At 50.1% G+C, this 27,887-nt stretch overlaps 2 protein-coding genes across 10 annotated transcripts in view; one reads left to right on the forward strand and one right to left on the reverse strand.

Annotated features, from left to right (window-relative positions):
• Window positions 1-206: 206 nt before the first annotated feature.
• Window positions 207-13,442, forward strand: UBXN6 (UBX domain protein 6). Its single transcript, XM_077121109.1, has 11 exons — window positions 207-383; window positions 3,513-3,676; window positions 4,158-4,222; window positions 5,237-5,365; window positions 9,521-9,618; window positions 10,327-10,402; window positions 11,061-11,145; window positions 11,265-11,484; window positions 11,618-11,748; window positions 12,048-12,196; window positions 12,785-13,442. Exons 1-11 carry the CDS (start codon window positions 301-303, stop codon window positions 12,911-12,913), a joined length of 1,329 nt encoding a protein of 442 aa, XP_076977224.1. The 5' UTR covers window positions 207-300; the 3' UTR covers window positions 12,914-13,442.
• Window positions 13,443-14,989: 1,547 nt separating this feature from the next.
• The window catches only part of CHAF1A (chromatin assembly factor 1 subunit A), a 34,518-nt gene continuing 21,620 nt past the window's right edge, over window positions 14,990-27,887 (reverse strand). For all 9 annotated transcript variants that reach the window (XM_077121107.1, XM_077121100.1, XM_077121106.1 and 6 more), the window contains 4 exons: window positions 26,305-26,563; window positions 25,254-25,744; window positions 16,441-16,537; window positions 14,990-15,483 (listed from right to left, as the gene is read on the reverse strand). In XM_077121107.1, the coding sequence (XP_076977222.1) occupies window positions 15,383-15,483; window positions 16,441-16,537; window positions 25,254-25,744; window positions 26,305-26,563 (948 nt within the window). In that variant the 3' untranslated portion in view covers window positions 14,990-15,382. The remainder of the gene's footprint in view (window positions 15,484-16,440; window positions 16,538-25,253; window positions 25,745-26,304; window positions 26,564-27,887) is intronic.

The following is a 27,887-nucleotide window of genomic DNA, read 5'->3' on the forward strand; positions in this document are numbered from 1 at the left end:
ACGCAGGGAAGGTCGCCCAGACGCAACCTCCAGCGAGAAGCGCGCTCGTCGCCCCTAGCAACGGAGTCCGGAAGAACCACCGAGATGTGGTTCTTGAGTGTAGAGCGTCGCTCTGGGACGACTGGGCACTCAGAGCTAGATTGGTGCGCCGGGCCGATTGTCACGTGGGCGGCCGCGCGAAGGCGGGACTTCCGGCGGCGTAGTGTTTTCTTTCCGGTAGTTGGCTCCGGCAGGCCCCTCCCCGACTGGGCCGTGCGCCCCCGCGCCCCGCGGCTCCCCGCCGCTGGGCCCGCCGCCACCATGAAGAAATTCTTCCAGGAGATCAAGGCAGACATCAAGTTCAAGAGCGCAGGGCCCGGTCAGAAGCTCACAGACCCTGTGGGGTGCGTAACGGGCGCAGGGGCGGGAGAGGGGTCCGAGCTCTCGAAGGGCTGAGCTGGGCGGCGGGGAGTCGGGTGGAAGGGCGAGGCCCGGGGGCAGGTACGAGGTGAGGTAGTAAAGCGGGAGGGTGATATCTAGGGGGCGGTGCGGGAGGGGCGAGACCTCGGGGGTGGGGCTGCAAGGAGAGGGGTCAGTCGCGATATCTCAGGGGGTGAAGTGGGTGTGAGTCCTAAGCAGAGTTGGGGACGGGGAGGGAGCCCTGAAGGGGCAGAGATGATTTGGAGAAGTCTCTGTGACCACAGATCGAGGCTGACCCTAGAGAAGCAAGTACAGGTGGGGTCCGGAGGAGTCGTTGTCAAGCTCAGGGACAGTGGGAAGAGATTTGGGGCCCTGGAATGCATGGAGTACGGGGTGGGAGAGGAAAGAGTCTGGAAGCCCAGGGAGCCTGAGGCGGTTGTTGGAAGGGTTGGTAGTGACTTGGGAGGTTTGGGTGAATTGGGGTGCTTGCTCCTAGAGGCTGAGGAAGTTCTGGGAGGAGATTGGTGAGGGGAGCTGGGGGTGTCTGTGCTGGGAAGGAAATGGGGGCCTTGCATCTGATGGATGAGTCAGACGGGAGGAAATTCGAGGGAAGGCTTCTGAAACTTGTCTAGAGAGAGCTGGAAGAGGAGAAGAGCCTGGTGCAAGACTGGACACTCAGCAAGGAGGAGGGTATGTGAGGGGCCAGTGGAGAGAAGGAGGGTGTGTGAGGAGCCAGTGTCCTGGAGGGGTTTGTGAAGAAGTGGAGAGGGGTTGTGGACCTGAAAAGGAAGATCAGCTGGGGAATGGGGGGAGAGCGACAGAGATGTCAGCATGGGGAAGGGTCTGTGGGGAGTAATGGAGGATTGTGAAGAGGCAGGGGCATCGAGGATGCAGAGGTGGCAGGAAGGGGTGTTGAAGAAGGCATCGGAAGGTGATGGGGGTGGGGAAGGGAGGGCAGAGATATGGTAAGGACAAGTCATCTGTCACGAGGATTGGGGATTTTTTGGGAAGAGAGTGCCAAGCAGAACGGATTGGGGATTTTTTGGGAAGAGAGTGCCAAGCAGAATGAGAGACGGAAGCAGAGCAGACAGTTTCTCAGAGGGAAGAACCTGCTTTTGTCAGGAATCAGGTGCCTGAGGAGGGAGGGGAGGGCAGCTTGATAGGAGCTGGGGAGAGAGAGGGAGAGTGGTGGGCAAGACAAGGGGTTCCTTTCATTTATTAAAAAAAATAATGGGTGGAGTGGGGAGTGCTGTGACAGTTGGGACTGTGTGTGACGGGAAGGAGATGGGCCTATGGGGATAGTGATTGTGTCAAGACTGAGGCTGTAGGAGGAGAAGGGAGGAGAGGGAAGCCTGGAGGGGAGGGGATGTGGTATGCAATCCAGGCCTCTGTGACGTGTCTGGAGACTTTGGGCAGGGGGTGTATGTGCTCCCATGTGCCACACATTGACCACGACTAAGTGGGGGGACTTGTAGTGGGGGTGGCAATGAGTACACAAATGGATAAATATATGAGGAAAGATTAGGTGGTACTCAGGGCATTGAAGAAAAATATTCCAAGTTAGGGATGGTGCATGGCAGAGAGGATCATCAGGTGCCCTGGAAGCCCCTCTCTGAGAAGGTGATGTTTGTGCCAAAACCTGGATGGAGAGAGACTTGGCCATTTGGATATTGAGCCCCTCCGTATCTCCCTGCAGCAACCCCAGCCCTTCCCAGACGCCTTTTCCTCATCCTACCCGCAGACAGAAAGTTTCAGAGGTTATAGGTGAGAACCATCAGGGTACCTGGAAGCGTAGCCTGGAGAGCATTATGGATGGAGAGGAATGAGCGAGGGACGGGGTCCAGCGAGCCTCGTGAGCCATGGGATGACTTTAGGGTCTTAATCTACAGGGGTAAGAAGGGTTTTGTGCAGAGGTGAGTGACAAGAGCTGGCTTAGGTTTTTGAAGGCTCCCTCTGACAGCTCAGCAGAGAAGAATCGAGGAAGGGCCATAAGTGATGTTTTAGGAAGTTGTTTTTATAGAAAGATCTGAACATCAGAGGGGGCTTGGGTGGGTCTACCTGACACATCTTCTACCCCAAGCTCTTAGACCCTTGAGGTGCTTTGGAGAGGACAGGAGAGAGATGGGGTTGGTTGGAAAGCAGGAGATAAGAGAAAAGGGCTACCCTGTGGATGGCGGATCAGAGAAGAGTGGGAGGAATTTGGGTCCTGAGAAGGTTCTAGAGAGGAACAAAGATGACTTGAGCTCCTGGGGTTCGTAGAGGATCTTGAGGGACACAGGAAGGCAAGACAGGTGGGTGAGATCAGATTGGGAGAAAGGACTAGAAATGTTGAGTGCTGCCAGGTCCTTTTATGCTAAGAGTCCAGTAGATTATAAAACCTCCCATCTTAAGGGGAGAGCGACAGCTCTGATTTTGCAGGGCAGAGGGGAGAGGAATAACGTGCTCCTTCTCCCCTTGGCAGGAATGGGGGTTCATTGCTGGTGGGCCCCCTGGCCCCTCCACAGCTTGACCAAGCGCATGTGTGGCCCACACTTCTGTGAGCCTCTGGTTTGTGGAAAGGGGAGCTGAAGACCTCCCTCGGGGGCTGGTTATGGGAAATAAACCTGTTAAATCATAGCCAGCATCACACCTGGTGCCTGACACACAGTGGGCGCTCAGTAAATGAAACTGCCGTGCTGTTAGAGACAATGTGGGCTGAGCATTCCATGGACGGGGAGAGAGGAGCACTTCCCTTAGGTCCCATCAATTCCTTAAGACCTTGGGGTGCTTTCACGTGTACTTCATCCTGATGGTCCCCCTCATGTTGTGTCGTCCTGTCCCACCCCACCCCCCCACCCCCCACCCCGCACCCGCCCTGTGCTTGAGCCCGAGGAGGCCCAGGCTGGCTGCAGGGCTTGCCCAGGGTGGCAGAGCCATGGAGGAGCCGTGCGCTTCTGCCTGCAGGGTAGTTCCACCTGCATCAGAACTGCCTCGCGGCCCCAGGTGCAGTGCTGGGAAGAGGTATCCGCCCTGACAGGGTGGTGGCAGAAGTGATGGAGAAGCAGAGAAGCAGAGACGTCTGGCCCACCCCACTTCCCTGGGAGGACTCTCACTTTTCCTCTGTCTGGCTGCAGGGAGAAGGCCCCCAGAGAAAAGCCCAGACAGCCGGCCCTAAAGCAACCCCGCCAGGGCCCCACCGATGAGGCTCAGAAGGCAGCTGCAGCCGCCCTGGCCCGGCTTGAGCAGAAGCAGCCCCGGGCCCGGGGCCCCATGTCGCAGGATTCTATCCGGAACCAGGGTGAGTGGGGGTGATGGACAGCAGCCCTTGCTGCCATCTGTTTACCAGTCCCAGATCCTGCACTTGGCTCTGGGTGAAGAGTTACATGCCTATTGGCTTTGGTGTCGGGGTGTGGCGGGGGGTGTGTCTCTGTTTTTACATCACAAATGTGAGTGTTTACGAAGGGGAAATACAGGCTGAAAGGGTGTAATTGGGGGCTGATCTAATCTGGGGGGCCAGACATCAGGGGAGCTTCCTGAAGAGGGGATGGAAGCTGAGGCCTGGCGGAGGAAGCCGGGTGGTCAGGTGAGAATTGGGGAGTGGGGCTCAGGCAGAGGTTTTCTGCCCAGACCTGGGCCTGGAGGAGGGAAGGAACCAACTCTCAAAAGCCATAGGGCCTGGGAGGGATGTGCCCATCCCCATGGGAATGGGGGTGCTCTGGGCAGGGCCCACACCTGCCATTGTCCCTCTATAACCCCCCCTGCTTGTTTCACCCTTCCAGTGAGAAAGGAACTTCAAGCTGAAGCAACAGTCAGTGGGAACCTGGAGTCCCCAGGGACCAACCTGGTAAAAGCACCCCAGGGGAGGTAGTATCTTCCCCCAAGGGGAGGCCTAGGTATGGGCAGCTTGGGCCCTTGGGAAGAGCCCAGCTGATTTCATGGCGGCATCCGTCTCCCAGCCCTGTGTTACAAGCATTTGGTGTTGAGGGGAGTCTATGGGGTGGCACGGAAGAGATGTCACCGTCGTGTCTCCTTGGGCTTGAAAGCAGATTGGGAACTCCCTCCTTGAACGAGCTGGGTATGGTGAGTCAGCTCAGCAGCTAAGGATGCCAGTCTCCTCTGGTGCTGAGGGCAGGATTTAACCCCTATTAGCTCCTCAGTTTCTCCCTGTAACCATGATGGTGGGGTGCAGAAGAGTGAGGTTCCAAGAAGTAGAGGCAGCTGTCCTGAGTTATACAGCTCCAAAACCAGAAGGCTGAGACTGGAACCAGTTTGCCTGACTCCAAAGCCCATACCCTTAGCACTACCCTCTGCTGCTTTCCTTGGAGATTGGAGGCCTCAGTGGAGGTTGGTGTAATCAGGGAGGCCGTCTTGTAGGAGGCAGGCCTCAAAGGAGAGTGAGGGAAAAAGGGGCTTCCCAGCAGCTCAGCCAGTGTTAGACTCACTGCATTTCCAAATTGCAGTGATTGTCTAGAAATCAAGTCCCAGAGTGGGGCTGGGACTGGTCCAGGGCACCGCATGACTCCTGACTCCTAGCCCAGTACTCCTTCCTTCCCAGATAGTGGGGCAGGATCTGGCCTGGCCTGAGCAGATGGCTGAAAGAGCAATAGTTGGGGCTGCTATCGGTTGAGCTCTTGCTCTGTGTCGGAAGCTGCTAAAGGCTTTCCGTTCCTGACCTTGTTTAGTTCTGAGGTTTCCATCAGGATCAGAGGGTTGGGTCACTCAGCCCAGGTGTCCTAGCCAACAAGCCTAGGAACTGAGTGGTCCAGCTCTAAGGGCCACCCTCCAGGGCTATGGCACTTGGTTAGCTGTGGAGTGGCTCCTGTCCGGAGGCCAGGCTCAGACACCTTCACCCTCCCAGGTGCCTGAGCCCAAGGAGGAAGGCTCGACACACCTGGCAGTGCCTGGAGTATACTTCACCTGCCCGCTGACAGGGGCCATCCTGAGGAAGGACCAGCGGGATATCTGCATCAAGGAGGCCATTCTCTCGGTGAGTGGCCGCCCCGGGTTCCCCCCCATCCTCCATTGCCCCAGAGGTTCCAGTGCCTGAGCAATCTCCCCAGAAGTCTGGGGGTACAAGTCCTAAATAAAATCCTGCAGCTGCTTTTTTTTTTGGTATTCAGTTATTTTTCGGATTGCTCTTGTTTGTGATTCACTGTCTTTATAGAAGTAGTACTTAACACCTGGCATGGAGTTCCAAAGGTACAAAAGGGTATGTGGAGAAAAGCTCCCCTCCTACCCGGGTCTTGGCTACCCCTCCCTGGAGGCTACCACTGTAAGTATTTTAGGTTGCTTGGCAAAGAGGTTCCAAGTACAGTTGGTCCTCATTTTTCACAGATACTGTATTTACCAGTTTGCCTCCTCACTTAAATGTACCCTTCACCCCAAAATCAATACCCACTGTGCTTTTGCAGTGATTTGCAGACACGTGCAGAGCCACAAAAAAATTCAGGTCAATCCAACACACACCTGCCCAGCTGAGATTCAACAGGGCCACACCCTACCTTCTCCTTCCAGCTCTCGCATTGTAAACAAGTGTCCTTTCCACACTCTGCTGAGTGCCACGCTTTTGGCATTTTTGTGCTGTTGGTGGGTGATTTTGCAGTTTAAAGCAGCCCCCAAGTGTAGGGCTAAAATGCTGTCCAGTGTTCTTAAGCACGAGAAGGCTACAATGCATCTCACCAAGAAGACAGGCCTGTTAGGTAAGCTTTGCTCCTGGTGAGCTGTAGCGTTGTTGGCCGTGAGTTCAATGCTAGTGAATCTATAGCACATGTTCAACACAGTGTCTCTGAACAGAAACACATGGAAACAAGGGAACACACTGATGAGTTGATAAAAATGTTGTGATCAGAAGCTTATGGGAACCTAGCCCTGTTTTTTCCCTAAGAGCCAGTGGGTCAGGATTTGCTAATTGAGCACTCACACACTACCACCAGGAATACTGTGAAGAGACTCTCCCACTCAAACCATTGGCGTATTTATATCTCTCCCCATTTGTGTTTTACATAAAAGGTAATGAAGGGATACACGGGAGGTTCAGTGGTAGAATTCAGTGGTAGAATGCAGGAGACCTGGGTTCATTTCTTGGCCCATGCACCCTCCAAAAAAAAAATGTTAATGAAACAAGTACACCTAACAGGATAAACTTGTATTTTATCAGTACGGAAAGAACTTCTGCCTTATTTTTTTCTTTGTAGCTCGTTATTTAGGAATAAGTTTAGACTTCAAGAGAAGTCATAAGAATAATGCAAAGAACACCCAAAAACCCTCGATCCACAGTATGAGCTTCCTTTAAGCCACCCATTTAGTGGCTTAAAACAACGTGCCTTTATTACGTTATGGTTCTGGAGGTTGGAAGTCTAAAATGAGTCTTACAGGGCTGGTAAGATCAGGGCCACCCAGGGAGAATCTGTTTCTTGCCTTTTCCAGCTTTTAGTGGCCACTAGCATTCCTTGGTTCATGACCCGCTTCTTCTGTCTTCAAAGCCAGCAGCGTCTAGCTGTTTCTTGGCTGCCTTCCTCCTCCCCATTTAAGGACCCTTGTGATTACATTGGGCCCACGTAGATAAGCCAGGGACTCTCCCTGTTTTAAATTCACCTGGTTAGCACCCTTCATCCCCCCACCCATGGAACCTGACATATTCACAGGTACCAGGGAGTATGGCATGGGCATCTTGTTATACTGCCAGCCACCCCCAGTGTCACCAGATGTTGTCATTTTTGTTGCATTTGCCTTATCGTTAGTCTCTATTCTGTTCTGAACTATATTTTCCTTCCTGAACCACTTGAGAGGAAGTTCTACATTCTCCTTAGCAACCGCATTTTGTTCCACTGTAAGTTGTTCCATAACTTATTTAACCAGCCCCCATGTTAATGAGGATGCGGGCAGTTTCCAGTCTTTTGCTAATAAAAGCAAGCCTGCATGTATCTCACTGCACTGTGGGCTCAGTTCCAGAAATGGAGTTATCGGGACAAAGGATGCACATGTTTGTAATCTGGATAATTATGATCATGATCCTCCATATGGATCATGGAGAAAGGCAAGTGGAGAAAGTGTCCTTTCCCTGTCCCCTCAACCGTCACTGTGGATTACGCCAAGGTTTTTGATTTTCACCCAAATTGATAGGTGAAAAAGCATTTTAATTTGCATTTCTGTTATTTTAAATTAGGCTGGCCTTGTTTTCATAGAAGACATCCTTTGCCCATTTTTCTATTGGATGGCTAGTCTTTATCTTACTGATTTATAGATGCTCTTTACATATTAGATAAAATAGTCTTTTTGTCTGGTAAGTTGCAAGATTACTTATTTTTTTAAGCACTTTTGCCAGGCAGAAATTTTGATCTTAGTGTAATTGAATTTGTCAGTTTTATGGTTTTTGAGTTTTGTGTCATACTTAGAAAAGCCTTTCCCCTTTTCAATAGTAAAACACACTTCCTTGATTTTTCTAGGACTTTTCTATTTTGCTTTTGTTGTTGTTTTGTTTGCTTTGTTTTAATACTTAACCCTATGATACAAGAATAATTTATTCTGGCATAAAGCATAAGATATAAATCCAATGTTATTTTTTTTTTTTGGATAGCAATGCAGTTTGTTCCTGATCCCGTTTTTTTCCCCACTAGTGGGAAATTCTACCTTTATTATTATTGCAAAGTAAATTTCTATCCCTTTGTCCCTTGTGTGTTCAAGTCACTGGTCCCGATATAAACATGACAGTAGTCACCTAGGACCAGCAGCCGCCCCCTGGAGTGAGTGTGCTTGTCCTGGGAGCACTCGTCCCAGGGATGCCTCAGTTTAGGGCTTCCAAGCCTGACCTGGGTGGGCTGGCACCCAACCATGACTTCTGCATATCGCTCCCGCTTCTCTGCTTTTCTCTCTTCTCTATGGCCATAACCCCCTCTCCACTCCCACCACTAGATTGGCAGACTGCACTGGGTCCCACTTTGAAGTTCGCAGAAGAACTGGATTAGAAGTCCGTTTAATACAGACTTGGCTGCCAAAAGCTTAACACTTGAAGGAGGTGGCTGGGGGCAGGCTGGGGCCCCAGACGTGCCCCCCCCACCCCCCACCCCCCAAGCTCTCCAGAAGCCCAGGCCGACCATCAGAAAGACTGCCCAGGACTGGGTCATCTGGGTTCTGACACTTAGCCCCATGTGTGGCCCTGTCTTTCCCCCCAGATGAGAAAGCCACTATTTTCTGAGCAGAGTGAATAAATTTGGGGCACACAGCTGACAGAGCTGCCAGCCCCATTTGCCATACAACTGTTGAGTTTCTAGGGCTGCAGGGAAACAAATGGGTGTGGCTGTGTGCCGCAGCTATCCTGAGCATGAACAGATTTGTTCCTGGCTGAGGTCACTGGTTCTCAGCCTGTCCCCCCTGGACTGAGGCCAGGAGAGAGGCTGAGGGCTGCAAAATCCCCAGAGCTCCGCTGTGCCTCCTCCCTGCCTCACTCCCACTCGTGTGGAAGCTGGTGGCTTTACAGTGGTGGGGCGGTGTCTATCGGGAATGCACATTGGCATTGCAGCAGTTCACCCTCTCCCTCACCCCGGGCCTCAGGCTTCAAGAGGTCCCACATCTCATCTGCAGCCTCTCTCTATCAGGTACCATCTATGCAACTCTGGGTGAAGGCCTTGACATCTCTTGGTCTATCTCCTTCTCTAAAAACTGGCAGTCATTATGGACTGTCCCTAGTGGGGCTGCGAGGAGGAGGGCAGGAGAATGATGATTTACCCACTGGGGCCAGCCCATTCTGGGTTCAGTAAGGAGCAACACTCAGGCTGGAGACCCACATATTGTGTGGGGCCGAAGCTCTTTGTAAGTCAGAGTGCAGGCCCGAGGTCAGTGAGTACAACTGACCTTCAGAAGTCGCTTAACCCTGGGCCTTTAGAAGGTTGAAAGATAAAGACTCTTCTCTCCTGTTTTGAAGCCCCTGGAGGTAGGGATGGGGATGGGGCAGAGGCATGGAGCCCTTGGAAAGACTTCTTATTTTCTGGTTTTGCTGAGTGCATTGAGTGGATTTGCATCCAGTTAGGTGCTGCCTCGCCCCTGTGAGACCACCACCACTGTTATTAGTGTCGCTAGTGAGAGGGCCTGGCTGCTTGGGCCCTGGGGAGGGGTCCTCAATGTGTCTCCTTCCCTCCCTTCCTAGCACTTTTCCACGGACCCAGTGGCTGCCTCCATCATGAAGATCCACACGTTCAACAAGGACCGGGACCGGGTGAAGCTGGGCGTGGACACCATTGCCAAGTGAGTGAGCGGCACCCCCGGCTTGTCCACTGTACGTCCCTTCCTCGCGTGTGTGTGTGTGTGTGTGTGTGTGTGTGTGTGTGTGTGTGTGTGTGTGTGTGTGTGGCCTCCTCTGGCCCGCCCTGTACTCTCCCACTGTACGTCCCTTCCTCGCGTGTGTGTGTGTGTGTGTGTGTGTGTGTGTGTGTGTGTGTGTGTGTGTGTGTGTGTGTGTGTGTGTGTGTGTGTGTGGCCTCCTCTGGCCCGCCCTGTACTCTCCCACCCTTTGGGAAAGGCTTCAGTCTCCTTGTCTAGAGAGTGAAGGGGTTCACCAAACTGGGGGTGCCCAGCCCTGGCTTCCCTCTGAGACCACCCAAGGGTTGTGTGAAGGGGGTGGGGTACAGGCCAGGGAAGTGGAAGTCTTCGAAGGAGCCCCCCTCCCAGAGGCACTGGCCTGTGGAACCCTCTCTGCACAGGCAGGCAGCTTTGGCTCTCTCCCTTCCACCCCCCTCACTGGTGCGCTCAGGCATCGGGCTTCTTACCTGCTGGGAGATGTGACTGAGGAGCAGGTGGGGCAACAGCTGTTGGTCTCCCTGGGTGGGGGGCTCATGCCCCAGCTGGCAAAAATTCCCAACCCCATGATGTGTCGCCCACCTCACCCCCACTTAAGACTCCTTAGGAAGAGGATCTGAGCTGCTGCCTGCCTCCCCCGCCCCTCTTACACCCCAGGTACCTGGACAATATCCACCTCCACCCGGAAGAGGAGAAGTACCGGAAGATAAAGCTTCAGAACAAGGTGTTCCAGGTAAGGGGCCGAGTCTCACTGCATTTTAGCCCAGCGTGTCAGTGTGGAGGGAGCAGGTGATGCCGGTGGTACAGGCCAGCCGCCTGGCTGAAGGAAGAGCCCATGTTTGGGTCAAGTCTTAAGGAGTGAGTGGATTTGGTGGGGATGGTGTGGGGGGGCATTAGGGACAAGGCCCACCCACAGGCCATGGCCCCCCTCCGCCCCCACACATACACTGTTTCCTTTTGGCCTTAAAGCTTGTTTCCTCTTAAACTGGAATAAGTTGGGAACGCATCAGCTTTGGAGAGATTGTACCTACTTGGGACATCTTTTGAGAACTCTGGTTATAGCCCTCCTGGCTCTGTGTCCCCCCCAGCCCACTCAGCCTGCTCCCAGTTGTGACAGCCTTGGACAGCCTGTGGATCTTCAGCCTCACTCTTCACCCCTGCTTCTTGACCTTGAGTTCCACACCCCTCTCTGAGCTGTTGGGGACAGCCCTGCCTCATTTCCTTAGAAAACTGTTTTCACGGAGCTGTGCAGACAGCTTCAGGGGCTCTTCCCTGTCCCGGGGTTAGCAGCTGCTCTGAGCAAGCAGAGGCCAGGAAGCTGTGGGACCACCCCCACCTCATTCTCCCCGGCCCCAGGCTGGGGTCCCTCATGGCCCCTGGCTCCTCCCCAGGAGCGCATTAACTGCCTGGAGGGCACCCACGAGTTTTTTGAGGCCATCGGGTTCCAGAAGATGATGCTTGCGGTTCCAGATCAAGGTAAGAGGAGCACAGGAGGGCCTGGCAGGGCAGGGAGCAGGAGGCCTGGGACCCAGGGACCGCAGGGACCTGGCGGTGGCAGGGCTGAGTGGCCGCGTGGTGCGTGCGTCCGCCGGCAGACGTCCCGGAGGAGTTCTACGTGCTGAGCGAGGCCGCCCTGGCCCAGCCCCAGAGCCTGGAGAGGCACAAGGAGCAGCTGCTGAGTGCAGAGCCCGTGCGAGCCCAGCTGGACCGGCAGCGCAGGGTCTTCCAACCCTCGCCCCTGGCATCCCAATTCGATTTGCCCGGGGACTTCTTCAATCTCACTGCGGAGGAGATCCGGCGGGAGCAGAGGCTTAGGTGGGCGGGCCGGATGGCGGGGGGCAAGGCGTGAACGCTGGGCGTGGTCCGGCCAGGGGGCGGGGCCGGAGCTGGGTGTGGCCTGGCCAGGGGGCGGGGGTGGGCGGGACTGAGCAGTTTCTTGATGCCCCAGGGCCGATGCGGTGGAGCGGCTGAGCGTGCTGCGGACTAAAGCCATGCGGGAGAAGGAGGAGCAGAGGGAGCTGCGCAAGTACACCTACACATTGCTGCGCGTCCGCCTCCCCGACGGCTGCCTCCTGCAGGGTGCGAACTCGCAACAGCCGCATGGGGGTCCTGGGCGGGCTGGGAAGATCTTGGTCAGAGGCCGAGGAACGCAGCCGCTGTTTCTCGATTCTGCCACGCTGGGGCCGGGTGGTGGTGTGGTGGCAGTTTTTCCTGTCGCTGAGGCTTTGCTGCCCTCCTTTCCGGGCCTTCTGCAACGAGCTTCAGGCGCACCAAGTCTGAGCTCCAGTCCCTGGGGGAGGGCTCCCTCCTCCTGAGTCCACCCTGGGCAGAGGGGCTCTATGGGTCCTGGGGTGTCTGTTCTGACATTACCTCCCTAGGGACCTTCTATGCCCGGGAGCGGCTCTCAGCCCTCTATTGCTTCGTCCGAGAGGCCCTGCAGAGTGATTGGCTGCCTTTTGAACTTCTGGCCTCTGGAGGGCAGAAGTTGTCAGAGGAGGAGAACTTGGCCTTCAACGAGTGTGGGCTGGTGAGTGGGGGTGGGGGCGGGACTCGGAGTCACAGGGCTCCTCCAGCAGTCCTCTTGGTCCTGCGGTGCTCTCTGGGTTATCCCAGAGGTGGTGTGCCCCTCACTCCTGGGAACAATTAAATTCCTGGTTTACTTACTTGCAGTGTGACTTTATGCAAGTTGCTAACTTCTCTCTGCTTCAGTTTCACACCTGTAAAACGGGGACAGTGTTGAGTGTTAGTAAAACAGGACCACGATGGGATTGGAAATGCAGAGGCTCATTGAGGGTCATGCCTGTGAGAATAAAGGGCAGGAAGCTGGTGGCTGGGGACAGTCAAACCCCAGTGCAGGCCTGATGCCTGGGAAAGAGAAGAGGGGAAGGGGCTGGACCCGGGGCCTCAGATGCTACACAGATCTGAGCTTCAGCCAGGCGGGCAGTGAGACAAGCCAGAGTTGTCTGTTGGAGGTCCCTCCAGGTGGACGGGCTGCCTCACCCCGTGGTGCTCACTCACTGGCTGGGAGCAGCCCAGGGCAAGCCTGGCTCCAGCTCCAGCACAGTCCAAGAAAGGCAGAGGCATGACTGATGGTTCTGATTCTCATCTGCTGCAGGTACCCTCGGCCCTTCTGACCTTCTCATGGGACATGGCCGTCCTTGAGGACATCAGGGCTGCGGGTGCTGAGCCCGAAGCGAGCATCCTGAAGCCTGAGCTCCTGGTGGCCATTGAGAGGCTCTCATGAAATAAAAGCAGGGTTGGCTTCAGCCCCCTGTGGGTCTGCATTGTGCTCCTCCTGCTCCATGCTCTGCCTGGCCTCTCCCCATTCCCATCCCCCTCCAGGAAATAAGGATTCCAGCCCCCAGAGTACCTGGCAGGCAAGGGGAGGGGAGCTAGATGGCTCTGGCACTGAGCCCGTTCCAGTGACTGGAGGGGAGTGGGGGGCCAGAGATACGTACCTGTGACTGCAGCTGATAAGGGCCCTTTTAGGAGCCACCTGTACCACCTACCCTCAGCAGTGCCCACACTAAGCTTTCTAGTCACTGTGAACATTTTTGGTGGGAACCAGGGCCTGCTGTGACATGGGTACTGCCCAGGCAGGAGGGGAGAGCAGGTGTGCAGCACAGGGGGTGGGGGGATCGGTTCCCCTGGCTCCAGACAGCCAGTTCTGCTGGCTTGCTGTGGACAGTGGCAGAAGAGGAAGACGCTGGCCTATTAGTACCCAGATCTGTAATTACTAAATGATGAACCTGAATAAATAGGATCGTTGAATACTTCCTGGCAGTTAATTCAGGGTCATGGGTACCATGGGCCATGGCCAGAAGGGCCAGCAGTCACAGAGCTGGGCAGTGCCTGGAGGTCTGGGAGTGGCTCCTGGGGAGATGGGACTCAAGGCTGATTCCTGCCCTTGGGGGGTACCAGGGTATCTGGGGGCTCCAGCTGTCTTAAGCAAGCTTTTCATTTCATATGCCTCTCAGGTAAGGGGACCATAAATACTGGCCCCCATCCCCTGATGAGTCCACCCCTTAGCTCAGGTGTCTCGTGAGCGCCGTCCCCTGCTACCAGCTCTCAGGAGTCCTGCTGTATCGCAGTCAGCAGAATGGCGGCTCCCAAAAGCTCTCAGACTAATCCCCATGCCTGAATTTGAAACCCAGCATGGCAAGACTCTGCAGGCAGGATTAACTGAAGGGTTTCAAAAATAGGAGATGATTCTTGATAACCTGGGTGGGCCCTAACCTGTCTTACACTTGCTATGGGTTCTCGGCTACTGGGGAAGGGGACCCATCTGCCTGGTCCTAGGTCCCAACCAGGATTCGGTTGCAAGCATCTGACACCCAACTAAATGAGACAGACGATGTGACTTGTTCAGGGAATGTGGCCCTGGGTGTAGTCTCTGCTGCAGATACCACCAGATCCAGGGTCCCTCACCAGCTCGGTGCCCCTGCAGGAAGTCACAGCTACTGGCTGGACTGGGGGCACGTGCTCACAGAACCCAGGGGGACTGGAATGTCAACCTAGGCCTGGTGTCCTTGCCCTGCAACCAAGTTGATAGCCCCTCCCAGAGTGAAAGGAAAAATGGGGGGTGGAGGCAATCTTCAACGCTGAGCAAGCACCCCGAGGGTAGGAAGAGCATCTCCCCATCTCTGCTGTGCCTGTGTCAACCGTGAATATCCAGGTGCAGTGGGAGTGAGGGAGTTCTTCTGCAGAATGAGAAGGCCCAGAGGGAGAGGGACAAATAACACAGGCCAGAGGACAGAAGCAAAGGCTTGGGGAGGGTGCTGTGAACCTTGGGTCTAGCCTTTGTGTGGAGAAAGCCACATCTTAACCACCCCTGGCCTTCAGCTCGTGTTTGCATGTCTTTGCTGGGACCTGTCTTTGCCCAGTCCTAGAATCTGGGCAGTGCCTTCGCAAGAAGGGCCAGCAGCTGTCTCCACTGCTCCAGGAAGTCGCCATGGCTCACCACCCTCTCTGAAAGGGCCTGGCTCAGAAGCCTGTTCTCAGGGAGGCCCTATGGAGTTAAAGCCAGAAGTCAGTGCAAGGGCCTCATCTCTGACCCAACAGTAAGGGGAGGAGGGACCTGTGTATGGAGAAGCCCCCTGGAACCAGGTCAGATGGGGAGAAGAGCAAATAGGACGGCTTCCTGCAAAGCTCCAGGCATCTCAAAGATACTGCAGCACCAGAGCCTAGGAGAGGCTGGTGGAGGATGAGGAGAGAAGGGTGGCTGATGTCACTACAGGGTACAGGGTGTGGGCAGAGTTCACCAACATACCCACTCAAGGAAATGGTGCTTTTTCAAAGAAGAGACAGACGAGGGCAGGACTAGAGAATAAAAATTTATACATTTCCACTGTGATTCCCAGACACCCACATCTGTGACTGACGGGCTTCCGCCTGGGCTTCAATTCATTTACAAGCGTCTGATCGCAGATCCTGCTGTGAGTCCAGAGGGCGTGACCAGGCAGTTCCCATGCAAGCACATTCCATAATGCTTTATTAAAGGGCAGATTAATATGCAGCTTTTAAAAAAATTTTACAAACATCGGAAAAACTAATCAAGCATCCTATATAAACTTTCCAAACCTCCAGGGAGGTCTGCGAAGCAGGACAAAGTGCTCTTTACACAGGGACTGGTAGTACTTTCAAGTATCTGATATGCGCTGGCGAGTACCCTAACCATCCTACTACACACGGCTCAGACTCAGTCCGGTAGGGTTCAGGATGGGCTGAGCGAGCTCGCAGGCAGGGGGTCCTCACCGGTGTCTGAGGCCACCAAACCCTCAGCTTCTGAAGTGGTTCCATGGGGGGCATGGATCTCTGGAAGGCAAGAGAGAGGGTGTTTTCAGCTGGCCACACCTACCATGCTCCCAGAGGAAGTTCATTACCATCAGGCCTGGAACAGCCTTGGCTGGAGTGCGAAGCAGGGGTGGGGGACACTGAGGGTGGTCCTGAGCCACAGTTGGAAGAGGAGGTGCAGCTCAGCCCACCAGACCAGGAGGCTCAGGGCACTGGTGCCTGCACAAATCCCCAGCCCTCCTGGGCCCTCAGACCCTGTTTCCCTTCCTTGGGTCAAAACCCTGGCTCCCATCCCACTCTTGGCCTGCAGAGTTCACCACGACTTCACCGTACCTCCCACCTCCCTCTACACTTGCTCCACTCAGCTGCACAAGTCTGAGCCCCTCTGCCTGCCTGGAGTGCTGTCCCCCAGACATTCCACAGCCCTTCCCTCTTCTCCTCCTTTTCTCTGCTTAAATGTCACCACCTCAGCAACTGACTGGCCTCCTCTAAAATCGTGACCACTTAAAGCCTCCACAGGCCAAGGCAAAGCATACCAGGAGAATAAGGAGGAGGCTGGCCCCTCTCCCACTAAGTCCATCTCATGCCTAGAGGCATTAGGGAGGCCCTTTCTGGCGAGCTTTCCTTGGAATCCCTCCAGTAAGGAAGAAAGTTCCCATCATGGGAGTGGGGGTGGGGGAAGGGCTTTGCAGGCGCTCAGGCTGTCAGGAGCACTGGGACACCCCCCCATCAGTGTATACCCTGTGCCAGAGTGGAGCCCAGCACAGTCATCTGCCTGTCCCTGGCAGAGGCTTTGTACACCAACCTTCAATTCTTTGGTTTCCTAAATGTAACTTCACAGGGCCTGGCCTGGAACCTACTGCCCAGACAGCTAGACCAGCACGCACGTGCACGCACACACACACACACACACCCAAGTGAAAGCACAAGCCTTCCTTTCCCACCAATCCGAATGAGCAAAGTCTGGACCCCTCTCACCCTCAGCCTCCAGGATATCCATGCTTATGCAGTCACTCTCCTCTTCCTCCTCCTCCTCTGTGTCTGCCTGGAAGCCATCCATGTCCCCAGCTCCAACCTGAAGATAAGGATGTGGGCTGTCAGCGGGGACCTTGGTGTGCAGCAGGGCCCTTTCTACCAGGCTGCTGGGCTGTGCCTCTGGAGCCACTGTGGTTTGTGATCCACCCTCCAGGTCTATAAAATTCCTAAAACACATTTCAGTCTTGGCATCCCCTATCCATGTTGGCAACAAAGTCTCCAGGTCTGAGAAGCGTGTTTGATATCCTATGGCCATAAAAAAATTCTGGCATTCTCTACGATGAACACTGTCTGGCCTGAATACAAAAATAATGTGTGACTAGGGAATTCTTGACTTCTGGTTTAGTTTGAAGGAGAAAATAATAAGGTACTTGAACTGATTATTTAAAATCTATGGCTGAGAACTCTTTGCCTTTCTCCTCAACAGTTTCATTTCCTCTGTCCTGGCACCTGACAAGCCTTGGATTTAAGTGTAGACCAGTTTTGCCAGCAAGAACACCATTCAGGCAAGTGTGGACAGGTTAGGAGAGACAGGGTGGGTCAGGGAAGACCTCTACTAAGGCTCAGTAGGAAACTCCAGCAAGATTCCCAATCCAGAGAAGGCAGACAGAACAGAAAGCAGGAGGATGCTCTCTCTGTAAACCTAGGGAGAAAACCATCACAGAGGGGGAGAAACGTGTTTCAACCACAACACTTTCAGAAATCCTCTTCAAAAATCTCATTTTGGAAGCCCAATAAGACTATGTGCAGATCTCTCAGCAGAAACCATGGAGGCGAGAAGACAGTGGGATAATATATTTAAATTATTAAAAGAGAAAAACTGCCAACCAAGAATTCTATATCCAGCAAAACTGTCCTTCAAAAATGAGGGAGAAATTAAAACATTTTCAGACAAAAAAATCACTGAGAGAATTTGTGACCAAGAGACCAGCTCTGCAAGAAATACTAAAGGGAACACTAGAGACAGATACGAAGACAGAAGAGAGAGGTGTGGAAAAGATTGTAGAAAGGAAGACTATGAGTAAAGGTAAAAAGAAGGAAAATTAGATATGACATATAAAATCCAGAAGGCAAAATAGTAGAAGAAAGTACTACCCATGCAGTAATAACACTGAATGTCAATGGATTAAACTCTCCAATCAAAAGACATAGTTTGGCAGAATGGATTAAAAAACAGGACCCATCTATATGCTGTCTCTACTCAAAGGACACGAGGCCAAGGACACAAATGGACATTTACACACCAATGTTTATAGCAGCATTATTAACAATTACAAAGAGATGGAAACAGCCAAAATGTCCATCAACAGAGAGTTGACTAAACAAACTGTGACATCTACATAAGATGGAATATTATGCAGCTGTAAACAGAATAAAGTTATGAAGTATGTAACAAATGAATGGACCTTAAGAACATTATGCTGAATGTGATTAGCCAGAAACAAAAGGACAAATACTGTATGGTCTCACTGATAATGAACTGACATTAGTGAATAAACTTGGAATATTTCCTTGGTTACAGAGACCATCAGGAGATAGAAATAGGGTGAGATATTGGGTAATTGGAGCTGAAGGGATACAGATTGTGCAACAGGACTGAATATAAAAACTCAGAAATGGACAGCACAATACTACCTAACTGCAATGTAATTATGTTAAAACACTGAATGAAGCTGCATGTGAGAATAATAGACGGAGGAGGGCTGGGGACATAAATGAAATCAGAAAGAAAGATAAATGGTAAAGATCGAGATGGTATAATCTAGGAATGCCTAGAGTGTATAATCATAGTGAAATGTATAATGTACAAATTTTAAAAGTGTTTTTGCATGAGGAAGAACAAAGGAATGTCATTATTGCAGGGTGCTGAAAATAGATGATAATTAATACTTTAAAATGTCACCTTATGTGTGAGACTAAAGCAAAAAATGTTTATTTGTTACAAAATTTAGATTTTGACTAGAGCATTTCCTAATATAACTCATGTAGATAGTTTGATTGAATGTCATAAGTACTTGGAATCTCAGGTAGGACATGAGATTGTATTGGTTTGTCCAGAGTGATGCCCCAATGAATCCCAGAGTGATTTGATCAATGACTGGAAAAGTATTTGCAAGCCCCCTTCGGGGAATGGTGAGAGCAGGGAGAAATTCAACTTCCCCAAGTTGAATTCTTGATATTCTCACAGGCAGTGGGGACAACCAAAGCTATAGGCTGAGCCCCTAGTCTTGGGGTTTGTTCATATGAAACTTAACCCCACAAAGGATAGGTCAAGTCTACTTAAAATTTAGCCCTAAGAGTCACCCCCAAGAGAGCCTCTTTTGTTGCTCAGATGTGGCCTCTCTCTCCAGCCAACATGACGAGCATTCTCATCACCCTCCCCCTCTCTGTGTGGGACATGACTCCCAGGGGTGTGGACCTTCCTGGCAACATGGGACAGAGATCCTGGAATGAGCTGAGACTCAGCATCAAGGGACTGAGAAAAACCCTAGAATGAGATGAGAATTAACATCAAGGGATTGAGAGAACCTTCTCGATCAAAGGAGGATGAGTGAAATGAGACTAAGCGTCAATGGCTGTGAGATTCCAAAGAGTCGAGAGGTTCTCCTGGAGGGTATTCTTAGGCATTAAATAGATATCACCTTGTTGTTCAAGATGTAGCGGAGAGGCTGGAGGGAACTGCCTGAAAATGTAGAGATGTGTTCCAGTAGCCATGTTTCTTGATGATGATTGAACAATGATATAGCTTTCACAATGAGACTCTGTGAATGTGAAAACCTTGTGACTGATGCTCCTTTTAGCTTCTATATCAACAGAAGAGTAGAACATATGGAATAAAAATAAATAATAGTGGGAACAAATGTTAAAATAAATTTAGTTTGAAATGCTAGTGGTAAATGAAAGTGAGGGGTAAGGGGTATGGTATGTATAATCTTTTTTTTTCTCTGTTATCGTTTTATTTCTTTTTCTAAATCGATGCAAATGTTCTAAGAAATGATGAATATGCAACTATGTGACGATATTAAGAATTACTGATTGTATATGTAGAATGGAATGATATCTTAATTTTTTATGTTAATTTTTTTTAATTAATAAAAAAGTTAAAAAAAAAAATCTCATTTTGCCTGGTGAAGGGGAAACGGAACCACAAAACTGTCAGTTAGGGAAACCAGGTCCCTGGTGTGGTGTTTAGGATCACAGACAGATCTGGCAGGTTGGGTCCCATCAGTTCTGAGGTTCTCAGCTCTGCCCCTGGACTCAGGGACAAACTGAGACCTGAACAAAAACCCCACCCTGGGCAGGTGGAAGCCCCACTGAGATGGGATGCTAAGAGCACACTGCAAGGATGATGAGGGCGAGTCTGAACTATGTGTCTCCAAAAAGAATTCTGGGACAAAGAGGGTAAGTTTTAAAATGATGTAGACAGAGACCACCAGTGGGAAAGCGTTTATTGAAAAGAACAGACCAATTTCTTTATACTCATCCTGAGTCCCTGGGCCCTCCAGAAAGGAATCGCAAATGTCAATAAACTACATTTTCTTTTGATCCAAAACTCTTCAGAGGAATGTCCACCTACCCATCATCCTCCAGGCACAAAGTTGGTTTTTAAGCATCCTGAGGAGGACCGAGGGCACCTCAGGTCCCTCCGTGCTGAGCTGTGAGCAGTGGCTTGTTGAAGTGGGAAAGTCATTGCCATACCCGCAGTTACTATACATGGTACAGAGATGGAAATGAGTGGGACTGTGAAGATGCTCTGCAGTTAAAAAATATATATATAGCAAATATATAGCATGAAGACCCTGCAACCTGCTGTTCTTTGAGTTTCATTTTGGTCACAGTTTTTTTTTTTTTTTTACATGGACAGGCATCAGGAATCAAACCTGGGTCTCCAGCATGGCAAGTGAGAATTCTGCCACTGAAGCACCTGCAAGGTAGCACCTGCCACCTCCCTCTCCACCCCCATTTAAAAATTTTATAATAATTCTGAGGCCCAAGATCACAGCAAAGATCAAACAGACAACTGGTGGCCAAGCTGGAGACTAACCCAGCCCTACTAGATTATGAAGCCTTCTCAACAACAGACTATTCTAACCTCTAAACTGAAATATGTCCATGTAGAGACCCTCAGGGCACATTTAAAGATTCACAACAATTTAAAGTCTAATCCCAAAGAAAATGTTCATATACATGGGAAGTTTAGCAACTACCTAAGGGTACAAAAATATCAGCTAGAGGCTTTATCAAAATGCAGGGGAGAAGATTTAATCTATGTTCCTATATCTCCGATCTGATCTTCTCCGTTCCATTTGTCCACTTTGTCTAAGGGTCATTCCATGAAAGGCTCTACCCATTCCTTTCCCCACAGCAAACAGAACTGGGATTTGTTGGGGGCTCAGGTCTCATTTCTCCAGATCCGCTTATAGCTAGGGGTGGCCATGCCAAAGAATTTTAGACAGGAAGACAGGTAGAGTGTGAGGGGAAGGGCTTCCATTCTGGCCAGGTGGGAAGGCCACACAAGAGGAAAGCCTCATCCCCCACACACTGAGAAAGGTGGGAGGTGAAGATAGGAAGAAGCTGGCTCTTGCCCCAGGACTTGTTGCTAGATAAACCTCTATGAGTTTACATCACAGTGACAGGGTGTGGTTACCTACAGTCCAAGGCACTTAGGAGCGACTGTGAGGTTGACTGTTCCAGGACAGCCACCAAAGGCCAGCTACTTGGAGCTTTCCCTTCCATGATATACCTGTTGTACTGACCCAGACCTTCTAAGGGTTGGTGTGGTGTTCCCCAAATTGTGGGTTACATCAGAATCCCCAGAGGAGGGGATTTAAAAATGCAGATTTTAGGGCCCCCACCTCGGATATACAAAAACAGAATTGTTGGGGCCAAACATGCCCAGAAATCTGAGCTTTTAACTCACTCTCTAGGTGATGCTTATGCCCCAAATGGGTTTAGATCCCCAAGTGCAGTGATAAAGCAAGCAGCTAGGTGTACACCTGGACTCCCAGCTGTGTGGCCTTAGGTGGGTCCCTCCCTGCCGAACCCAAACTAGGAGGCTCTCACTGTGAAAGTGAGCAGAGACTTGCAGACCCTACAGGGGCCTCTTTCACATGTGTTATTAACAAGCAAGCATGTTTCATTGATTCTACAGCCATACTTTCCCCCTATCAACTTTTCTGAACCAGAAAGGTGTATCTTCATTTAATTGGGGGCATTTTTTCTTTCCTAGGAGTTAAATAAAATAGTGAAGCAAGTCTCTTCAATAAATGGTGCCTAGAGAACTGGATATCCATATGCGAAAGAATGAAAGAGGATCCATATCTCACACTCTATACAAAAGTTAACTCAAAATGGATCAAAGACCTAAACATTAGATCTAAGACCATAAAACTGTTAGAAGAAAATGTAGGGAAGTATCTTATAAATCTTATACTTAGAGGCAGTTTTCTAGACCTTACACCCAAAGCAAGAGCATTGAGGAAATAAATAAATAAATGGGAACTCCTCAAAATTAAACACTTTTGCACATCAAAGAACTTCATCAAGAAAATAAAAAGACAGCCTACACAATGGGAGACAATATTTGGAAATGACATATCAGATAAAGGTCTAGTATCCAGAATATATAAACAGATTGTTCAACTCAACAACAAAAAGACAGCCAACCAATTACAAAATGGGCAAAAGACTTGAACAGACACCTCAGAAGAGGAAATACAAATGGCCAAAAGGCACATGAAGAGATGCTCAACTTCCCTGGCTATTAGAAAAATGCAAATCAAAACCACAATAAGATATCATCTCACACCCATCAGAATAGCCATTATCAACAAAACAGAATACAACAAGTGCTGGAGAGGATGTGGAGAAAGAGGCACACTTATCCACTGCTGGTGGGAATGTCAAATGGAACAACAGCTATGGAAGGCAGTTTGGTGGTTCCTCAAAAAGCTAAATATAGAATTGCCATATGACCCGGCAATACCATTGCTAGGTATCTACTCAGAAGACATGAGGGCAAGGACACAAATGGACATTTGCACATCAATGTTTATAGCAGCATTATTTACAATTGCAAAGAGATGGAAACAGCCAAAATGTCCATCAATAGACGAGTGGCTAAACAAGCTGTGGTATATACATATGATGGATTATGCAGCTGTAAAACAGAATAAAGCCATGAAGTATGCAACAACATGGATGGACCTTAAGGATGTTATGCTAAGTGAGGTTAGCCAGAAACAAAAAGACAAATACTGTATGGTCTCACTGATATGAACTGACATTAGTGAATAAACTTAAACTTGGAGAATTTCGTAACAGAGACCATCAGGAGATAGAAATAGGGTAAGATATTGGGTAATTGGAGCTGAAGGGATACAGATTGTGCAACAGGACTGAATGTAAAAAACTCAGAAATGTACAGTACAATACTACCTAACTGTAATACAATTATGTTAAAACACTGAATGAAGCTGAATGTGAGAATGATAGAGGGAGGAGGGCTGGGGGCACAAATGAAATCAGAAAGAAAGATGATAAAGATTGAGATGGTATAATCTAGGAATGCCTAGTGTATAATAATAGTGACTAAATGTACAAATTTTAAAAATGTTTTTGCATGAGGAAGAACAAAGGAATGTCATTACTGCAGGGTGCTGAAAATAGATGGTAATTAATATTTTAAAATTTTACCTTATGTGTGAAACTAAAGCAAAAAAATATTTAGTACAAAATTTATATTTTGACTAATGCATTTCCTAATACAATTTATGTAGACAGCTTAAATGAATACCATAAGTACATGGAACCTTGAGTAGGGCATGAGATTTTGTTGGTTTGTCCAGAGTGATGCCCCGATAAATCCCAGAGCGATTTGAACAGTGAATAAAAAAGTATTTGCAAAGTCCCCTTCGGGGAATGATGAGAATGGGGAAAATTCAACTTCCCCAAGTTGAATTCTTGATATTCTCACAAGCAGTGGGGACAACCAAAACTATAGGCTGAGTCCCCAGTCTTGGGGTTTGTTCATATGAAACTTAACCCCACAAAGGATAGGTCAAGCCTACTTAAAATTAGGCCTAAAAGTCACCCCCAAGAGAGCCTCTTTTGTTGGTCAGATGCAGCCTCTCTCTCCAGCCAACACAACAAGCAAACTCACCACCCTCCCCCTATCTACGTGGGACATAACTCCCAGAGGTGTAGACCTTCCTGGCAATGTGGGACAGAAATCCTAGAATGAGCTGAGACTCAGCATCAAGGGATTGAGAAAAACCCTAGAATGAGCTGAGACTCGGCATCAAGGGATTGAGAAAACCTTCTTGAACAAAAGGGGGAAGAGTGAAATGAGACAAAGTGTCAATGGCTGAGAGATTCCAAACAGAATTGAGAGGTTATCCTGGAGGTTATTCTTACGCATTAAGTAGATATCACCTTGTTGTTCAAGATGTAGTGGAGAGGCTGGAGGGAACCGCCCGAAAATGTAGAGCTGTGTTCCAGTAGCCATGTTTCTTGAAGATGATTGTATAATGATTTAGCTTTCACAATGTGACTGTGTGATTGTGAAAACCTTGTGTCTGATGCTCCTTTTATCTACCTTGTCAACAGACGAGTAGAACATATGGAATAAAAATAAATAATAGGGGGAACAGATGTTAAAAAAAAAATAGTGAGGCGGTTCACCATCAGTGAAACAGCAATTTGTAAAAGTGCTTAGCATAGTTCCCTTGCATGTAAGAAAACATGCAGTGGTACAAAAGCGACTGTTTTCCATGTAGAGAAAGACCCTCAGGGAACATGTATAGATGAGGGTGGCCACTTCGAGGGAAACATAAAGCCTATGGCTCTGGGACCAGGGCCCATGGAGGAAGTGTTTGTGGAGCCCTGGGGCTCTCCTCGGCACCACACTGTGCTCACGGACCAGCAGGAAGTGTGCATACACAACCAGTCACACCCAGACAGCATCTGAGGCGTGACGGGGAAGTCACCACGACAACATGGACTGTACAGGCTGTTCTGATGGTCCCTCTCTCACTGTGACAGGTTAAGCATGAGGGAGACAGCTTCCAGCAGCAGTTTTACTTGCCACTTTATTTTCTAAACTACATAGTAAATGTCAGAAAGGACAAGGACAAGAGCTACTGTGTCTTGGGGTGCATTCTCAGCACCCCACCCCTCTCTATTACCGCCTGAGCAGTATCACCATCTTCAAGGGGGCAGGGATGTGAGTCAAAGACCCTGACCTCAGCCATGCCTTCATCTCATCCTCCTCCTTAAAATCCAGTCTCTCAAACTCTGGTTTCCAGTAAGAGTAGGTATAAGAAGAGCAACTTGTTTACATTAGTATTTCAATAGGGGAAATGTATCAAACATCAGCAAAGGCCATGGTGGGGTCCCCAGGGGACTCTTCCTTGCTGTACCCAAAGACAGCACTGAATATATATATATATATATATATACATTTTTTTTTTTTTTTACTGAGCACAGGGTCTCTTCAGAAAGTCTCCCCAGAGCCTGGCATCAGGGCAGTGCCATCTGCTTTCTGTCTCTGGGGCCCTGTGCACCGTACCTCATGGGTTCCCGACTGCAGTTCCCACTCAAAAGTGGCTGCCTAACTCCAGTGGGTGCCCGGCACAGGACAGGCACTCAAAACTGAGCAAAACTAACACAAAACAAGCAACACAAATGGAAAAGCTGCCACCACACCTGTTAAGGCCCTGCCCTTGGGCCCAGTGGCCCTGGGTACGGATGCTCACCTGGCCCTCATGCCTCCGCTTCTTCATGAACTGGGTGATGCACATGGTGCCCGCAGACTTCCTCTTCAGTGAGATGGGTGTCACTTGCGCAGGTCCCATGGCAGGGACACTGCCACTGTCCTCTCTGGTGGCCGAGGGTGGCGTGGTGACATAGCTCCACTGGCATGGCACAGGCAGGTGCTCCTGGTCAAAGCTCCTCAGCACCTCCGGGTGGACGTACCAGCACATCCTGAAGTCAGGCCTCTTCTCATACACTGAGTTCTCGGAAATAATCCGCTTCAGTCTGGCTTTGGAGGGGACAGCAGCATCTTCGCTGGCGGTGGGGGTCTGCGGGCGGGAAGAGCTGGGGCTTGGGGGGCTGGCAGAGCTGCTCTCAGGGCTGCTGGTGTCCTTGCGAAGCAGGCCTTGGCGGCAGCACTCCTGAAACTCACGGATGATCACCTTGCTGCCATTCACGTTCCCGTGCAGCAGGGGGAGCAGCTGGGCCAAGACTGGGAGGAATAGGAAGGGACACAGTGGGTGCGAGACCAGTGGGGACTGTGCCCTGCAGACAGAACCAAGGAATGAACAGAGCTTTCTGGTCAAGGCCCTGCAACGTGGCTGGCCTCAGCAGGCAACTCTAAGGGAAGACATAAGGCAGCACACACACTAGCTCTAGCCCCAAAAGGCAAGTTGACTTCAGGGAAGATTTCACAGCTAACTGCGCTCACATTTGTCCTCAGTAAATGGACACCATGCTTTCATTCTGAGTCAGTATTCCTCCCCTGGTTTGCCCTGGGGCCTATCCCTGCCACTGCCCAGCTCTGTGACTTTAAGCAAAGCTCCCCAGGCCTGGTTCTTGTTGCTAAAACAAGCTAATAAAAGCACCTTCCTAATATTGTTGTGTGCATCAGACAACAGATAAATGTGCTCGGTTCGTGTTAGCTACCGTTTGTTGAGAGAGCTTTTAAATTCTCAGTCCAGTTGCCTAAGAAATCTCCTGCCCTCAGGTCTGGAACCATCTGGGACTCTGCACCAACCCCTGAGCTTCCTGGGAGCGACAGACACTCACTCTGCTGGTCCTTCTTCTCTCTCTTAGAGGCCTTGGGTGTTGGCTCCTCCTCCGAGATGACTGGGGCCAGGAGGCATGTGGTGAACTGCTGCAACACCTTCAGGTCACCACTGGCACAGGTGTCCTTCTCAGCTGCCCACACGCAGCCAATCTTCACAGGCTGGAGGACGCGAAACCTCTTTCCCTTGGCCAAAAACTCGTCCCACTCCTTGGCCTTCAGTTTCTGGCGAACCTTGTGGTTCTCAGGATCAGCACACTCCTTGCAGGTTAAAAAGCAGAAGCTTACTTACGATTCCCAGTCCCTGCAGACCCAGGCACTCTGCAATAGTTCCAAATACCCAGTCATTTCAGGGAGCAACAAAAGGAGGGGCAGAGCTATTCTTGGAGTCAGGGCTAGCAGCTGTTCAGTCATGGAAGAGTCAAATGGGCACACAGCATATTTAGGCTGAAGGATAGTTTGCGCATTCAGGCTTTTGATGCTGTGAATGCCCTTTCCTTTCTGGTGAACGGATGTTTTTATAATTCTCACCCTAAGCCTCTTAATACCAGTCAGCAAATTTTCTAGCACAAGACACAAGTTGGCCCATCTATTGATCAGAAACATATAATGAATCCTTCAAATCTGACTTTGAAATACAAGACACACTGCCAACCATATTATTCCTTTCACTTTCCCCCACTACCCAAACAATTTCACCCCACAGCTTTCAGAGCCCTAAAACTGGCTGTTCCAGAAATTCCACAGCCTGAATTTAGAGAGTCGTGGCAAGGGTAGGGGCGTGTTTGGGGGAGATGGAAAGGTTCTATGTCTTATTCTGGGTGGTGATTTCACAGGTGTCGTCAATGTCAAAACTCTTCAACCTGAATGAACACTTAGTATTTGTATATTTTTTCGTATGTGAATACTTGAGCTAAAAAAATTAAAAAAAAGAAAAGGTTCACAACCTGAACACAGTACCCTCCTGAGCCCCCTGTCCCACTCACAGGGGCCAGTCTGCCTGCACTTCCAGCAACTCCCCTGACCAGAGGTTTACTCATCTAGTTCATTTCTCTTGGAATTTTTCCTACCCAAGAAAATTCTACCACTCTCCCAGGTAAAACCAACTCCAGCTTCAACAGCCCCACAAATGAACCCCAATATCAGGAATCTCTCAAAGGTGATGGTAGAGTTATATAGAGAAGATAGGATTTAACAAATGAATATGATTGCTGAATCATTAAATTGATATCTCTTTTAGTCTCCAGTATCTTAGAGCAGCTAGAAGCAAAGATCTAAAAGTGTGGAACTGTAACCCCTGACAAACTCTGAAATCTGTTCTACACTACAACTAATTGTTGCAATGTGTTCTGAAATTTATTGCTTTTTTGTATATATGGTATTTTTCACAAATAAGAAGGAAAAAAGTCGATTGTGAGCATAAAAAAACATTTATGCCTTCTAGCCTCCTATATTCTGGAGCAGCTAGAAGGAAAAATCTGAGAAGATTGTATGGTAGCTCTGACAAACTCTGGGATTTGTCCTGTAACTACTTATTGAAGAGTGCTTTGAAAACTATTGCTTTTTTATTTCTTTGCTTTTTATA

This window comes from Tamandua tetradactyla, chromosome 11 (genome assembly GCF_023851605.1).
Source record: "Tamandua tetradactyla isolate mTamTet1 chromosome 11, mTamTet1.pri, whole genome shotgun sequence".
Lineage (NCBI taxonomy): Eukaryota > Metazoa > Chordata > Mammalia > Pilosa > Myrmecophagidae > Tamandua > Tamandua tetradactyla.

What these genes read in the sequence shown, in the direction of transcription:
- UBXN6 (XM_077121109.1), top strand. Translation starts at nt 301, where the DNA reads ATGAAGAAATTCTTCCAGGAGATCAAGGCAGACATCAAGTTCAAGAGC. An exon ending in AAGCTCACAGACCCTGTGGG is followed by an intron (nt 384 to 3,512) that starts GTGCGTAACGGG and finishes GTCTGGCTGCAG; the next exon opens with GGAGAAGGCCCCCAGAGAAA. An exon ending in AGTCCCCAGGGACCAACCTG is followed by an intron (nt 4,223 to 5,236) that starts GTAAAAGCACCC and finishes TCACCCTCCCAG; the next exon opens with GTGCCTGAGCCCAAGGAGGA.